At 54.6% G+C, this 17,362-nt stretch overlaps 1 protein-coding gene across 1 annotated transcript; it reads left to right on the top strand.

Moving 5' to 3' along the window:
* Window positions 1–2,446: 2,446 nt before the first annotated feature.
* On the top strand, window positions 2,447–7,055 carry DDN (dendrin). Its single transcript, XM_077753671.1, has 3 exons — window positions 2,447–2,555; window positions 2,824–3,049; window positions 3,467–7,055. Exons 1-3 carry the CDS (start codon window positions 2,447–2,449, stop codon window positions 5,373–5,375), a joined length of 2,244 nt encoding a protein of 747 aa, XP_077609797.1. The 3' UTR covers window positions 5,376–7,055.
* Window positions 7,056–17,362: the final 10,307 nt, after the last annotated feature.

Raw genomic sequence — 17,362 nt, 5'->3', positions numbered from 1 at the left:
TGGTACTGCAGTGTTTGATTCTTGTAGTTGATAGACACTACTGCTCCAGGCATCCTACTTCATACGGCTTCTTCAACTCATTACTGACAACAACAGAATAATGGCATGTGTATACACAAACACACACACACACACACACGATTGTGTCAGGCACCATTCTTGGTGCTTTATATATAGTAATTCATTAAATCCTCAGAACAATGGTAGGTACGATTCCAGTTTTACAAATTGTTAAAAAAACAAAACAGAAAAAAACCCTGAGGCACAGAAGGCTAAGAACCAGCCAAAGGCCACACATCTAATAAACTGTAGAGCTAGGATTTGTACCCAAACAGTCTGGCCCCAAAGCTCCTGCTCTTTACCACTACTCTAGATTTACTACCTTTCCAATTCTCCATTCATAACTGTTTCCTACCCTAGTCCCTGAAATTCTCCTTGTGACCTCACTTCCCCCTCTGCCTGAACCATAGCTGGACCCCAGGAAAATCTCATAACAGTATTATGTCTCCAGAGAGTAGAGAGACTGAGGGTCTCCTTTAAGCAAAGAGACATGCCGCAGTTTTCAACTGTTCATAGGGAAGGTTGGACTCTGTGTTTGAGTTTTGCTGAGCTGGCACTGTCTTTGAACCTACAAAATGCCTTGCCATTCTTCCAAGGTGAGAGTGAGCTAGAGGGTGACGGTGGTGGGGAACAGACTCTTTACCTGTGCTGAAACCACATGGGCCAAAACAGCCAACACCAAACACCATAAGGACTGCCAGACTGTTGGGCATGAGCCAAGCTCTGGGTACCATCTCACCACTGACTTGCAGGTTTGATACCATTTCCTGTCTAAGACCAGAAGCAATCTTGGGAGTAACCCCTTGCCCTACCCACACTGCACCTAAGGACTCTGATGAACCCTGCCCTACCTTACTGGTTCCTCCAAAGTAGGTTTCCTGATGGCACATATGGAAGAGTTTCAAGGCAGCTGTCAGGGCCCCCATCTTGGCTCGAGAAGAGTCCCTGATTCTGCATTCACCTCTTCACAGCACATTCCCAGACTTGGGGGAGGGAGGCTTCCAAGTTATTAGAATTAGGATATGTTTATGTGTGTGTGGGTGAGTGCATGGTGGAAAGGACAGATGTCTCCTTATTTCACATTCCATCATGGAGCGTTTGTCTAGGGAGGAGGCAAGGGCTTTAAAAAGCCTTAGGACTCTGGTGGGACCTGGGTGGAAGGAAGCACTGTCAAGCAAAGAGCCAGCAGTGTTCAGAGCTGGTAGGTGTGTGAAGGGTCCGCGGAAAGGGGTGGGGGTGGGGGGATCTCAAGTGGATGGAATAGGGGCTGTTTGGGTTATCTTAAAAGTCCATACTGGGGAGCAGGGGGCCTGGGTTTGGTCTGGTTCTCAATAAGTCCAACTCTGCCCCACAACAACCCTCCTGGCTCCATCCTCATAAAAGGAAGGGTCTGCACTCAAAGGGCTGCATGATCTTTTGCCTCTCCCATTCTCCCCTAAACCCGACCAATTAGTCTCAAAATCTGAGAATGGAGTAGAAGGAAAGATAAAGGACAAAATTAAGGAGCCTCATAGCCTATTTTTACCTATTCCTCTCAGAAGAGGCAAATTCTCCCTTCTTCCTCAGGAACCATTGCCACACACACTCTTCTCCCACCTCCCTGCACCCTCCCCTCCACTGGAGCTGCTGCCATGGTTGCCAGGCATGGTTGCTAAGTCTCTGCATGGAAGGGTTGGCGTGGGCTGTGCTGCCACTAACATTACCATGGTGAATCAGGGGACACCTGGTATAGGCTTGGGGGAGGGATCATGTAGATGTAAGCAGCACCTCCTGCTCCTGGAACAGAATGATCCTAAAAAGTGACCATCTTGAGCACCACTTCAGGTGGGGGCTAAGTGAGCTGGGCACTGTGGTAGTGGTGATGGGCACTGGGAAGCGGGGCGACTTTTATCATGTCAGTTGCTAGGGGATTGGTTTTGCCAAGGGAGCACACTATTCCTCCTCCATCCCTGCTGAAAGGGTGCAAATGCATAACCACCATAGTTTGTCCTCCATAAGGCTCAGCAGAGCTGTGTGGGCACAGAACAGTATGACCCGCAAGTCCTGGCTTCTGGATTTGGGGAGAGAGCCTGCTGCGGGGAGAGGACTCCATAGGTGCCCAAGGACAAACATCTAGAACAGGAGTGTGGCACACTTAGGATGGTCAAGACAGACTCCTGTGTGCCGCCGAACTAGCAGTCCTGGGCTGCAACACTGAGAGGGTAAGGAGTTAAGGGTGTGGAGGTTACCCTTTCTGAGCTTGGGGGAGGCAGCTCTCCCCCAGAGTCACATAAAAGCTGTGTGAAAGCCACCGCCTCCTCCCTCCACCGCATGGAAGCTGGTTACTCATCTCTCTGCACCCGAACAGCCACTGCCGCTAAAAATAGACCCCCTGCACCCCAACCCCATGGAAACCAGCGGAGAGTGGCAGGCAGAGACCTTGAGTTCCATTCCCATCACCTCCCTGTCCGGGAAACTGAAGTCCGAGGCAGCAAGTCAGAGGCAGAACCCTGGCGGTCAGGCACCCGGACAAGCAGAAGAGTGAAGGATTAAAACGACAGGAAGATTGAAGAAATGGGGGTGGGGGAGGGGCACCGTCAGCTTGCGAGAATAAGAAGGCCCCTGCCCACTCACGCAGGTCCCATCAGGCTTGGGGGACACGAGCAGTGGGAAGGGGCGCCCAATCCCGGGCCCCAGGGGGCGGCCGTGCACATGGGGGAGGTAACAGCGCTGTGCCGTCCGCGCCGCGCCGTGTCACATGCGCGCGCGCACACACACACACAGACAGGCACACACGTGTGCCNCTGGATGGCCAGCTATTCTCCGAGGGGCCCGACAGCCCCCGGGAGCCCCAGGATGAGGAGTCTGGCAGCTGCCTCTGGGTGCAGAAATCCAAGCTGCTGGTGATCGAAGTGAAGACAATTTCCTGTCATTATAGTCGCCGCGCCCCTCCTCGACAGCCCATGGACTTCCAAGCCAGCCACTGGGCCCGTGGGCCCCAGAGCCGCACGTGAGTGAAGGAGGGGTGACGGGAAGAGAGTGGTGGGGCGGGGAGTTGGGGTCTGGACCTCCCCGCAGGCACCAGCCAGACTGCTGGTCCCCCTTCTCTTCCCCACGCCTTCCCCTACCCCATCCCGAGGGCTGGGGCCTGACTCGTCTCACACTGTTTTGGGGGGCAGGAGTGGGTGTGAGGAAGGGCAAGAGGTGAGATGGGGCAGACGCTGTTAAAGTGTGCATGGAGAGATGGTGAGGAGTCCGGCTTCGACTTCAGCCCTAACATATACGCACGTGCACACGCACACGCACACACACTCACACACACCCCTCCACATGGCTGCCCCAAATGGTCTCCAGTGCTCCCAGCTCCCCGGATCTCGGCTCCCTTCCCCCACAAACTGCTCACCTGGGTTCCTGCTCATTGTCCCAGGTGTGGGCCGCGCTCGGGATCCCCTGAACCGCCGCCCCGCCGTCCCTGGGCCTCCAGGGTGCTGCAGGAGGCGACCAACTGGCGGGCGGGGCCCCCGGCCGAGGCCCGAGCCCGGGAGCAAGAGAAAAGGAAAGCGGCATCGCAGGAGCGGGAGGCCAAGGAGACCGAGCGAAAAAGGCGCAAGGCTGGTGGGGCCCGAAGGAGCCCCCCCGGTCGGCCCCGCCCGGAACCTCGGAACGCCCCTCGGGTGGCCCAGCCTGTAGGGCCCTCAGCTCCTTCAAGACCCGAGCGCCTGGGGCCGGCGGGGCGACCGCCCCGTCCATCCGCGCAGCCTCAGAGCGACCCAGGGGCGGCGTGGGCGGGGCCCTGGGGCGGTAGGCGGTCAGGGCCCCCCAGCTACGAGGCTCACCTGCTGCTAAGGGGTGCAGCGGGGACGGCCCTGCGACGACGCTGGGACCGCCCGCCACCCTACGTGGCTCCACCTTCTTACGAAGGCCCCCACAGGACCTTGGGGGCTAAGCGGAGCCCTGAGCCCTCCCAGGCGCCCGCCTCAGCAGCCCGTGCCCCGACTTCGGCCAGGACAGAGGGAGGGTTCACAAAGAAGAGGCTGGATCCTCGGATCTACCGGGACGTCCTCGGGGCTTGGGGTCTCCGACAGGGACGGGGCCTCTTGGGGGGATCCCCGGGCTGTGGAACAGCCAGGCCGAGGCTGGAGTCCGGCAAGGGGGCCGCGGAGAAAAGCCTGGGGCTGGCTCGTGCCGGCCGAAACAGTGGTAGCGACAGCCATCCCCAGGCCAAAGCCGCGGGGAGCCCAGGCTCGGAGACGGCTCCTGCGGGGCCGGCCGCGGCGACTCCCCGCGCACCTCGTCCCGCTCCCAGGTCCAGGCCCCATCTCAAGGGCTCGGGGGAAGGGAAAGAGAATAGGGAGCAGAGCTGGCTCCCGAAATGCTGGGTTCCCTCCCTTAAAAGGCAGCCGCCGCGACATAGCCAGACCCTCCCCAGACCCTGGGCTCCGGGAGGCACGGGATGGAGAGGGTCCCTGGGTCATAGAGAGGGGGCAGGACCTGAGACCTGGGAGTGCTGGAAGGGGGCCCGCCGCGCCCACACCCTGCCCCGCAGCTCCCGCGGCCCAGCTCGGGGAGAAGGCGTCTTTGTGATTGACGCCACGTGCGTGGTGATACGGTCCCAGTATGTCCCAACCCCTCGAACCCAGCATGTACAGCTTCTGCCCGCTGGGGTGCCGCGCGTCGGGGGGGATGCCCCTAACCAACCGAAGCCCAACAAGGAAGAGGGCGAGGGAATCGCGGCCTTTCCCTCCGCTTGCCAGAAACTGCTGTTGAGCAGCCGTCTTTCACACCAGCTCGGTGGGGGGCGAGGGTTAGAAGCCGAGGGCGGGAAGCCCCCGGACTCCTCCTTGGAGGAGCGCGCCTCCCGCATCTTGGGGCTCCCGGTTGGCGAGGTAAACCTGCAGGAGGCCCCCACGCAGCCAGGTAGCCTAGAGCTCTCAGCCTTAGGCCCACCGGCTTCGGGAGGCGCGGGCAGCGCCGAGGGCTCGGAGGAAGTGGCTGCCCCGCGGCGCGCGGGCCGGGGCTGGGCGCGGACCCCAGGGCCCTACGCCGGGGCCCTGCGGGAAGCCGTGTCCCGCATTCGCCGTCACACCGCCCCGGACTCAGACTCGGACGAAGCAGCGGAGCTCAGCGTCCATAGCGGCTCTTCTGATGGAAGCGACACCGAAGCCTCGGGAGCCTCCTGGCGAAATGAACGGCCCCGGCCCGGGGAAGGCGGGAAGACGGCAGAGCTGAGCGACAGTATCCGAGAGATTCTAGATGTCATCAACCGAACCGAGGAGGCCTTCTTCGGAGAAAGGGACACTAAGGGGATCCCACAGGGAAATAGGGAGCAGCAGTGAGAGGCCCTTTCTTGTATTTGTATTCCCCAACCTTTCCATCCTTGGGCCCACTGGTCCTCTTTCTTCCTCACAGACTTTCTTGTACCCCTTACCCACAGTCGTTCCCATACTTGAAATAGAAGCCGCCCAAATGAAAGGAAAGGGAGCATATGGCAATTCATTATTTCTTGCCTTTTTTCTTTTTCCTTCCCTTCCCTTCCCTTCCCTTCCCTTCCCTTCCCTTCCCTTCCCTTTCCCTTTGCTTTCCTTTCCAGGAGAGGTGAGGATGAGCAGTAGACTTTAATTCCTGCTCCATTCAGGGCATTGGGGTAAGATTTTCACCAGGGGCCAATGAACTAGTTGTGGAGCTGAGCAGAGAGACTTAGCCAAGACCAGCGAGAGGGCAGGGATGCTGTAGTCATAGGAGGGCAACTTTAGGGCAGGGTCTCTGGGCTGGAAGGAGAAAGTGTTGGAGAGGCTTCTGAGTGAAGTGACCAGGTGACATAGGGGCCCTTGGCAGAAGAGGAAGGGATCCAGAAGGAACCAGCAAAACAGAAAGAGGGATTTGCTTTGGTATCACAAGGCTCCAAACAAGATTCCCATTCCAACTCTGACACTGATTGTTGGGTGACCTTAGGCAAGTCACTTCCCTTCTCCAGGCCTCCTAGTATGTAAAATAAGGGAGTCCTAAGATCATCTCTGATGTTTTGGATCCTTGGGGGAGGTTTTTATCTTATCCTCTCCTCCACAGGCCAAGAAAGAGAATTAGGAATAAATGTACAGAGTCTGAGGGTCCCTGGGTGGCTTCATTTTCACCTGCACTCATTCACAATTCAAGAGACTGTCCCAAGGTTTGCAGAAGTAAGTGGTTTGAGTAAGTGGTTGAGGGCTTCTATCCCAGTATCTTAGGTTTAGGTGAGGGATGCCCAAGGCAGAGCAGGATGGTGGCCTTGTCACTGTCCCTGGCCTGCAGTGGTCTGAACTGGGGAGGAAAGGCAGCCAGTGAATCACCTTGGGATCTCTTTAGACCTTCCCCCTTTTCCTCCTCCCCAGTGTTCCTTAGTGATGCTCTGAATTGTAACCACAATTTCCCACCCCGGTGGTATCACTCATCTGAAAGAACCCTGAAAATTTCTTGCATCTCTGCCTCTTCCAGAAACCTTGGCCAGGGAAAGAAGAGGGAGGCTGGTCCCAAAAAGCCTGTAGGTATGGGGTGTGTTACTCGCTGTAGCCACTACGGGGCGCGCGCAGGTCGCGGATTTCCCCAGTAGCTAATTCCCGAGTCCCCCCTACCCAGGCACTGCTAGTTAACCAGTTGATTCCCAGTTACTGCGCGCGGGTGTCCCGCCTTGCCACCTCCAGCCGTGCGAGGTCGGGGGCAGTCCTCTGGCCTTCTAGACCTCTGGAGCGCGCGGAACCCCTCTTTGTACTCATCCACGCCAAGTGGCTTGGGACCCAGACACTGAAGTCTTTTATCTCTACCATCTTGGAGAGCTCTGTCTCTGTTTATTAGCCATACAAATTTGGCCAAATCACTTCACCTCCCTGAGCCTCAGTTTCCTCATCTGTCAAATGGGGGTTTATAAACACCTACCTCGCAGGGTTGTTGTGAGGATTTTATGCGATAATGTATGTAAAGCGCCTTGCACAGTGCCTGGCACACAGTAGGCGCTCAATAAATCTAAGCTTCCCTTTGTCCAATCTTGGCATCTTCTTCCTGTCACCGACCCACTCCCTCCCTCCGGTGTTCCTGCCCCGGAGCTCCAGTTTCTTCCCACTTGGTGGGGGGCTGGGGGGACTCCTTTCTTTGATGGAAACTCCCTGCTCAACCCTGTCTCCCCTAGTCCGGTGTCTTCCTTCCTAGCCCCTCACCCCACCCCCGCTGGCTCTTCCCACTGCCCAGGCACACTCCCCCCACCCCCCATTCCGGGCAAGGGCTGAGTCAGCCTGGGTAAATTTAGCCGCGACTCGGCGGGCGCGGGGGCCTGGCCCAGACTCAGTCGCAGAGTCCTGGCCAGCACGCCTCTGCCCCCATCCCTACAGAGTCCACCAACTCCAACTCTGGCTCCCTGTTCAGAGCCCTGACCCCATTCTCAAACACTTCTGATTTTGGTCTCCAGTTATTGCGATGTCACTCCCTACCCTCACCAGACGGACTAGGCAGGTCAGTTTGGGAGGTGGCGCTGGAGCACAGCCTGTGGCAGGCTGACCTTGGTTCAGTGAGGGGGGAGGAGTGTCTCATTGGGCTTCTGAACCTGAGGGGAGAGCGTTGATCAGAATCACCCTGGAGAGTCCCTCCCAGAACCTGCCTGGGGCCCACAAAGTCAGGTTTCAAGTTGCTCTTGCTGGGGAGGAATAAAGGAAGTGAGGTTCACCTTGGGCAGAGATCAGAGCTTCCTGAGGTCTGTCTACCTTCCACCTACAAGTCTACCTCCTACTGATTCTAACTATTGAGCTTTTACTGAGCACCTGAGAGGAACCGGACAGTGGGCTGGGCTTCAGAAGAGATGCGTAAGGCCTGCCTGACAATGGGGTGAAGATGAAAACACGCAAATAATGATAGTAGTGAGCAGGGAGTGGTAAGTACTGTAAGGAGTCAAACCAGGGAGGTTGTATGGATTTTATGAGATCAGGAAAGGCTCCATGAAGGAGGATGCATCTGAGATAGAATCTGGGGAAAGAGGTTCTAAGTAGAGGGAAGAGCAAAAATAGAAGTATGGATATGAGGACACGGTATATGTAGGAAATTACCAAATGGTCTGCTCCGAAGACTGGAGTTGAGGGCACATCCAGAGCACTTGTGGAAGATAAAGGCAGGAGTGAAAACTGAGGGCATGCTGGGGTGAGCCTGGCCCACTAAGGAGAATGTGCCTTGAACCTCGGCTTGAGAAGAGAATGGACTTCATGCGAGGAGGAAGATTTAAGAAGGTCAGGGTAGTGGTGAGAGCATCTGCCTGGATTTTGCTGCAGCTCAGGGGCTCCAGGCTCTTGGGCTAGTAGAATAGGTAAGCTGCATGGGATGGTGGAGGGGCTGGCCCTGTGGAGGTAGACTCCACCATGCTGCCAAAGCCTCTTTGAGGCTGAATACCCAGGAGGCCAGTTTCTAAGAGCTCACCCACACTACTATCATTAGCAGAGAAGTAGCCTGGTGTGGTGTTCAGAGCATGGACTCTGTAGCCTGGCATCATGGCTTTAGGCCTTGCCTCTATCTCACACCAGCTGTGTGACCTTGGGCAATTGCTCAACCTCTCTGTGTCTTGGGGTCCTCAATTATAAGATGAGGTTATTAATAGTGCTTTTTTCATAGGCTTGTTGGAAGGATTAAACGATTCAACATGCAAAGCACTTAGAACAATGCCTGGTCCACAATAAGTAATATATAAGCATTAAGCTCTGATTATTATTTATCTCTAGAGCTATTTCATTAGTGTTGGAGGGGGGATAAGAACAGGAGGATGGGGAAGAGAGAAGTAGAGGTAGGGCAGGAGGGGCGACAGGCAGCAGAGGCCGGGTCAAGAGGAGAGGGGAGCTCTGGGGTAGAGAGAGAGAGACAGTCCCTTGAATGGGTGATGGGTGAATGGTGTACATGGAGCTTCTGGGTAGTTAGAACGGCAAGGCAACACACACACCCCTTCCCCAGGACTTCTCCATCTTTGCCTAAGGGTGGAGTCAGCACTAGCTGCTAAAGATCTGGGAAGAAAGGGATAGAGAGGAAGGAGAGGAGTGACTACAGGTCTAGGGGCCAGCCCTTGGTGAGCCATATCTCAGACTGGCCCTGCATGGCACTGTGGGTGGGAGGCTGGAGGCTCCCTGCTGCGAAAATGACTTCTAAATCTGGCTGCGTCTGCCAGCTGGTCAGCCTGAGACGGAGGCCACAACCACCCCCAACCTTGGGACAGCCTCACAGGTCAGGTGTAGGGACAGCAGACGCAGGAGGGCGTGGTCAGGTTGGGGCAGCAGGACACTACCCTCCCCCGGCCAACAGCCAGGTTCTTCCCAGGAAGCCCTTTTCTGTCCCAAATGTGGCCCAGTTAATATGGCTTTAAAGGACCAGTGGGCCCCTTCCCCTTCCAGACTCTCATGAGAGTCCTGGAACCTCCCTAGATCAGTCACAAATGGATAACAAAGAACTAGTCCATAACTATATAACTATGGGGCTTTATAGGATTCAGGGTCAGGAGTTGGGGGGGGGTATGAGGAGGAGAGAATAAGAGAGATGGCTGGACCTGAGTACATAGGGAGTGTGCAAAATGTGTCTATGAAGAAAGGTGAGCATTCACTCATTCATTTGTTCACTCAGTCATTAAACATGTATGCCAGGCCCGAGGGACACACGAGACTCAGACCCGGTTCCTATTTAAAGGGAGCTTCCAATCTAGGGTGGATGTGAGATAGGGCAAGGAATGTGGGAGAGGAAACCCACAAAGTCATTACAGTGCAGGCCGTACAACATCATATATGTTAATGAAGGCATTCCTGAGGAGCCAGGCAAGCTTGAAGGAAAGAGCAGGTCCCCGACTATGACTTCTGAGGAGAGGGAATATACTCACGGACTCTGAGAGATGGGTCACTGGGGGTGCATTTGTTAGTGAAGGGAGGCTCAGTATGCATACTGTCCCCTCCCCTGCATGTCTTGGCATGGGGTGGGCTTGCCCTGAAGCCCCTGATACTACATAGCTTTTTATGAGTCCTTCCGTTTTTAAATTTTTTAAATTAATTTATTTACTTTGAGAGAGAGAGAATAAGAAGGAGAGGAGCAGAGAGGAGAGACAGAATCCCAAGCAGGCTCTGCACCATCAGCCCAGAGCCCCATATGGGGTTCGAACTGACAAACTGTGAGATCATGACCTGAGCAGAGATCAGGAGTTGGAGGCTTAACCGACTACTCCACCCAGGTGCTCCTTTATGAGTCCTTTTATTTTATTATTATTTTTTAAATGCTTGTTCATATTTGAGAGAAAGAGTGTGAGTGGGGGAGGGGCAGAGAGAGATGGGAACAAGGGATCTGAGGTGGGCTCTGTCCTGACAGCAGCAAGCCTGATATGGGCTGGGACTCACCAACCGTGAGATCATGACCTGTGCTGAAATCGGACACTTAACCAACTGAGCCAGCCAGGCATCCCTTTATGACTCCTTTTAAAGAATAGTTGCTTTGGGGCACCTGGGTGACTTATTGGGTTAAGTGTCCAACTTTGGCTCAGGTCATGATCTCACAGTTTGTGAAGTTGAGCTCCTCATCAGGCTTTGTGCTGACAGGTCAGAGCCTAGAGCTTGCTTTGGATTCTGTGTCTCCCTTTCTCTCTGCCCTCCCCCACTCACACTCTGTCTCTCTCTCTCTGAGAAATAAACATTAAAAAAAGAATAGTTGCTTCATCCATCCATCTATCCATCATGCATGCATGTATCCTTCTATACATCCCACCTATCCATTTATCCATCCATCTACCAACACTTCTGTCATCCATTCACCCATTTACCCATCCATTCACCCATCCATCTCTTCTCTTAATGAGGACATGTGATATGCCTAGCTCAGTGCTACAAGGAATGCCAAGATGAACCAAGCACAGAGCCAATGTCCTCAGGAAGGTGAAACCCCAGCAGGAGGATAGGTAACCTATACAGATAACCACCCATGGGACAGCCAGTATGTGCTGTTAATGAAAGCCCTGCCCAGAAGCAAGGCCACTTTGTCAAGGGATATTAGAAGGGCTCAATGTAGGGAGGGACATGTGAGATGGGTTTCAACAGGGGAAGATGGGGAAGAGGTACTTTCCAGGGTGTGGGCAAAAATTGAGAGGTAGGAAAGCCCAAAGCTTTTCTAGGGAACACAGTCACTGGGGGATATAGAGGTTCAAGAACCCTGGAATGATGTGTGTGGGCCAAATCATGAAGTGTCTCTGGAAAGCAAGGATAAAACGTTTGAGCTTTAGTGAGAGAAACTGAGGAAGAGGGGAGGGGCAGAGAGGTTTTGAGTTGCAAATGTCCCAGTGGCCTCCTCAACACCTATAGCGTTGTTTTCTCTGCTGCTTGATTGTGGCCTTTGTTGGTCTTGTTATGTTGTGGAATCCCCTGCTGGACCATAAGCTACTGAAGGGTAGTGCCTTTGATTTAGCTCTGTATCCACTACAAGCTTGGCCTGGAACAGTCTCCCGGCAAATGCTATCAGAAGGTAGGAAGAAATGATAAAACTGTCTAATAGGAACACTGGCACAGCAATTCAGCGTCAGATAAATGGAAACAGAGGAGGCTGCTGCCTGGTGTCCCACCCCCACCCCAGCACAGGGATAAACCCTGCTTTCTTTGCCAGTCTCTCCAGGAGATCTTCCAAGAGGTACCACAAGGTGGCGGTGTTCTGTCTGTAGCTCTGTGTTCCGCCAAGGTCCTTAAAATGTTCACAGTTGGAGGAGTGCCCATCCAAGAACTGTCCCTGGATGGTCTAGACATTTCCTTCCAGCAAATGCTGAGACAGAATGAGAAGGCTAAGTGCAGCTATGAAAAAGAAGAGCCAACAGACCCCCAATCCCACAGCAAGTACCAGCCTCATCTATCCATCTATCCGTGTGACAGTACCTACTATGTGTCAGGTACAATGTTAGGCTCTTGGAAAAACAGCAGTGACCAAGTCATTGTCCCTTCCCTCAAGGAGCTCGACATCTAGTCCTAACCAAAATCCAAATCTTTCTATGCTATCCATCTCTTTCTTTTGCACACACACGTTCCCCCAGGCCAATCTCCTTGACCTGGGAAGCCATCTCCATGTGAAATCTACTCTTTGGCACTGCTCACCCCTCCAAAATCCAAGTTTCTCTCTAAGGTTGCTGCAGGGCCACATGAGTGTTGACCCCTAGATGCTGCATTCTTGGATGACTCCTCTTGCCCTTTCCTAGTCTCTCTCCCAATCTCCCCATCATATCCACAGCCATGCTGCCAATTATAGTAGCTTTAGGGACCTCCTGAGAGTATTTCTAGTATGGATTAGGGCCTCCCAATATTCCAGAGCTTTGGAGACTCCAGGAACATGAGAGTGGATCCACAGAAGGGCCCTGTGAGATCCTGGTGTCACCAGCCCAGAGATGAGGAGTTGGAGTGTCCAGAAAACCAGAGACCTCAGAAACATGCCCCTCTATGGCCTGGGGGCTCTGCCAGCCAAACATGTCCCTAGACACGCTGCCTCCTTTTTCTCATCTACTTAAGGGGGCCGGGGTGGGGGGAAGCCTCTCCCTAGCTGCAACTCCATGGTGGTGGCTGTAGAAGACACTGGTTGGGAGGTGAAGCATTGTGGGACATTGTCCACTTTCCCAACATGCTCCAGGGCCCAACTTAGCCGTTGGCGGGTTTGGGAGAAGAGAGGAGGGAGGGTTGGTGCTGAGAGTGGGAGCCAGGCCCATCGAGGTCCCGGGAGTGAATGCCGCATTGTTGGCCAGGCCAGAGTCACAGATAATTACCTCAATTAGTGACAATGGGAGAGTAATAAATACAGGCTTAGTGTCTCCTACCCCACCAGGGCTCCGAAGATTAATCCAGGCTGACGGGCGGGCCCTGAAAGGCGTGATGGACAATTCATTAAACTCCCCAAATGCCGCACAACCTGGGCGTGAAGGCTGAGTTAGCCCCCTGGGGGCTGTGCCTTTGTCCTGATTGTGTGTCTCCGCCGCAGCAGAGCCGGGCAGCCCCCAGAGAGCGGGGAGGTGAGTGGGGCTCCCCCAGCCGGGCCAGGCGGCGGGAGGATTAGGCCTCGGTCCGGCCCTGGTTGCCCTGGCACACCAGCCCGGCGGGGCTGGAATGTCCGTGGGGGGGAGCAGGCCGAGCGGAGGGGCGGGGCCGACAAGGTGGGGNTAATTAGACGCCAGCCGAGGAGGGCGAGGGGCCACAATAGGGCCCGAGGGGCCGCCAGGGACGGCCCCTTCACTTCCGAGGATTAATAGGGAGGAGGGAGAGGGGAGGGGTCCAGCCCTGGGGGAGGAGAGCTGGAAGCTTCCCAGCGTGGCACTGCCCCCTTTTGCCCAGCTTGGCACCTACTTGGCAAGTGGCTGAGAGGCAGGAGGCTCTGGCAGCCTGGGCAGGTGCCTCCCAGCATCCCAGAGAGTGGCTCTTTCTCCTGGCATGGCACCTGCATTGGGAGATGTTTGGGCAGGGAAGAGAAAAAGGACCCTTCATTTATGTGGGGAGGAGTGGAAGCAGGGATGTTTAGGGCCCTGTCCTCAACACCCCCCACCTCCACCAACCTACTCTGAGGCAGAACCAGGAAGGAGCCTGAAGCTTTACCCTACCGGGATGAGGCTGCCAGGTTAAAGCCAAGAAGTCCATAGAGGGGCAGAGGGCTGGTGCTGGTGTGAACACACGGGAGCCGGGCCGCTGCCTGTGCGTGCACATTACACATGCAGACACTTGTGCATGCAGGTATTTTTATGCACAGGGCCCGGTGCTCAGGAGGCCCTCAGTAAATGCCTGCTGAATGAATGAATGAACTTTGGTTTTGCTGAGAGTAAATGAGTGTGAGAAAGATGCTGGGCTGCCCCAGTGGCCTTGGGCCCGTTCCTTCTGAGCTCCCCAATGTGGTCCAGGAAGGATGGAACCCCACTGCTGAGCAGATGAGCAAACATCCAGGAAAATGGAGTGGTAGTGGTTCCTTCCCTTCGAAAAGGGCAAAAAAAGTGCAGTAGCCTCTTGGAAGCCCCACTTCCTGCCGGGCCCAGGACAGGGCAGCCCTGGCTCCTCCCTAGGAGCCACCCCACCCTATCCCCTCCCAGGGAATGACAAGGGAGCGAGTTGGCGGCAGTTCCCTGGGCATATTTATAACCTGCTGCTCGCTCACCAGCGTCTGCTTTTAGCCCAGACGGGGGAGGGGGCAGGGGGGTGGTCTGTCTCATGCTGGGCGCCCCGGCTGGGTGTGGAAAGAGTGAGTAAGGGTGAGTGGTGGGCAGCTCTGTATGGATATTCCTGCTCATGCCACAGCCAAACAGCTTATTTTCTCCTCATTTTGTTATTTTTCTCCCTCTGGCCTGGAGAGGAGGACTGAGCCAGCCTGAGATGGGGGGGGGGGTGCTAGACCCTGGGGTATTTGCAGTCCCACTGACAGGGTTTTTCCAGGGTGCGTGTGGCAGGGTGTGTGTGGTGCCGGCTCACTGACCCCCTGGGGACGGTGCAGGGCTGCCATCTCACTCCTCTCAGCTTTTCCGCTCCCCCCAGGGTATTTCAGGACTAGAGCCTCCCTCGCCCACTGAGGCCAACCATGTGTCCTGGGTCCCTGGCGGCCTCAGATCCCCCTGGGTGTGTGGCACCTGGCACCTGAGGGTCAGAGGTGGGCGGAAGGATAGGATAGCCTGGGTGGACATGGCAGGCACATTCCTGACAACACTATCCTATGGCGAACCCCTTCTAGGCAGAGCCCTTTGTGAGGATGGCCTAGGTGATCATAACATCAACAAGAACTAGCTTCTGTGTGATGCCTTGCAGAGATCCTCTGCCCCTTTTGCTTGTTTCCCTCCCAGGCCCCACTTTTATCTTAGCGCATGGCCCCTTGAGGGCCGAGCCTCATTCTATGCTTCCCTACCCACTTTGAAGTCCCTGTCCCTGGAAGTGAGGGCTCGCATGCAGAGGACTCAAGTCTGGGAGTCTGTCATCAAACCTCACGGATGTGCAGAGGGCTTTACACTTCCGCTGAACCTTCACTGCACTCCCTTAGTAGTCTGACAATACCAACTGATGTGCTTGATTCCCTGGCCACCCTATAAACTCCTCCAGGTAGGCACGATGGCTCGTGCATCCCCAGCATTTGGCATACGCCTGGCACAAAAAGGCATCAGCAAGTGTTCAAATGTCCCTAGTTTTCATGAACATGACCTCATCTGAACCTTACCACCTTCTTGAAGGAGACTAAGGACTGGCAACCATCCCTGTTTAATAGACAAGGTAACTGAGGCTATGAAAACAACAGATTTGTTGAAAGTCTGATTAGGGCCAGAACAGGATTCATTGTTTCCTTTCACCCTTCTTCCAGCCCTTATATGTCAGCTCAGCGCAGAGGCCCCAGTTTCTGGGCCTGAAAGCTGATACCCATTCCTGCTCTTGGAGTCAGGAGTCAGGTGAGAGTGCTTGGGGACAGCTGCCAACCCTTCAACTCCCCTAATGCTGCTTCTCCCCAATTCTGGGCATTGTCCAGCAGGGGCCCAAGGCCCCTCTCCTGCCTCTGGCAGCCCATTCACTTCTTGCTTTGGGAGCCAGGAATAATTCATTGAATTATAGCCTGGCCATTCTCTGCAGGAGGTTCTTTACTGGACACCTAAGGCTTATGAGACGTGCCCTCTACCCCGGATCAATAAGGTTTCTATTCCTATGCCTCTGCTGCCTATGAGAGCTAAGTTGGTGCTGGCTTGGCAGATGGAGAAAAAGGGAAAGGGATGTCATTGCAGGGTTGAGCAGCTCCTGTCTCCAATCCCCTACCCCCACACATGCCCCAAAGGCCAACAGGGGTCAGAGTTCACATATCCAGAGAGAGGTGGGAGGCAGCTACCACAGCAAAAGAGTCCTAGGGAGGGGGAGAAACTCTCCAGTCTTCTGGGATCTGTTGTTGCCCTTGGGGAGTGGAGTGCTTCATAGCTCCCCCTGCCCTTTAGGCCCTCCCTTGGGGGGAAGTGTTAGGATTAGGGACAGGCATTAGAGCTTAGGAAGGGGTTAGTGTTGTCTGAAGTTAGGGTTAAGGCTAAGGTTAGACCTAGATCTAGGGACGGGCAGAGGATTAGGGTTAGAGATAGGTTCAGGGCGTGGGCAGGATTAGTACTCCTTCTGTCTCTGGTGAATGTGCACATGGAGGTATCAGTGTTATTAGTAACAGAGTCCTCTTTCAGGCTCTTTATGGGGATGACTAACTTAATGGTTTGGTTATGGACCACACTTGGGTTTCCTTCTGGTCACATTGGTTTTAAACCCTAACCTCCAGTTGGATTCTAGCCCTCCAGCTCCTTTCTTCTCCCCCACTGTCATCTCTGAGCTTCTGGGTCCAGCTCTAGAGCCCATCACCTGTTACCTGGATCCTCCTGAGCCCAAGGTTGGGAGCTGGGGTCCTAATAAGGTGTTCCCTTCTCTTGGGAGGGAAGTGCCTTCCCCACTGCTCAATGCCCTGGCCACAGCTGAAGCAAATAGGCTTCAGGGCCCCAAAGCTCTACAGCAGCACCCTTTCTGCTTGGATTCCTCTTTCTTCGTTGGTTTCTTTTCAGAACATGGTCATGGCGATCACTCGGTTGTAGCTATTTTCATAAATCCAGCTAGGAAAGGGAAGCTTGGAGTTTGTCCGTTTAATTCCCATTCAGCAAGGGAAGAAATTGAGGCAGTTACGAATTTGCCCAGTATCACACAGCCAGTTGGTGCTGGAATAGAGAGAAGAATCCTGCAGGGTCTCTTCACTCCTGCCCAAGTTCTTCTGGAGACCTAGACCCCCAGTGGCCTCATTAAGGTCATGCAAGGGTCAGAACCTCAGGGTCTTCTTGCAGGGCAGGGGGTGGGGGGGACCAGTTTCCCAACCATGTATCCTATTTGTTAAAAAGAAGTAAAGCAATGGTATGCTCTGGATTCAAGGAAAAGCCACCAAGTCATTGATAAAAATAGAGATTTTATTCTGCGGAGGAAGATACTACACCGGTGGGGGCGAGGAGCCACTAATAGCTACAATGGAAGGAAATGCTGATTCCGGTAGGCAACGGCATCTTTGAGAAATTGGAGAGAGGAGAAGAGGGATCAGAAAAGGCTGGAGAGGAGAAGGGAGAAAAGGAGAGGAGAAGGGCGAGGGATTGGGGTGGGGTGGGGAAGTGGTCTCTGCAAGCCAGGCTGGAACCCAGCACAATAAATAGTTTTATTTACATCAACCAAACTCGTGGCTTTGTATCCACGATTCAGTGCAAATTATTTACACACTGATGAGGAGGCAGGACAGGAAGGGGTAGGAGGTGGGTGAGGGAGGCATGGCTCACAGCTGTTCAATGGCTCCATGACAGAGGCTGGGCGAATGG

The sequence above is a fragment of the Crocuta crocuta genome, unplaced genomic scaffold (genome assembly GCF_008692635.1).
Source record: "Crocuta crocuta isolate KB4526 unplaced genomic scaffold, BGI_CrCroc_1.0 scaffold30, whole genome shotgun sequence".
Taxonomy (NCBI): Eukaryota; Metazoa; Chordata; class Mammalia; order Carnivora; family Hyaenidae; genus Crocuta; species Crocuta crocuta.
The sequence above is the reverse complement of the archived record's forward strand: the minus strand, read 5'-3'. Positions and strand labels throughout refer to the sequence as shown.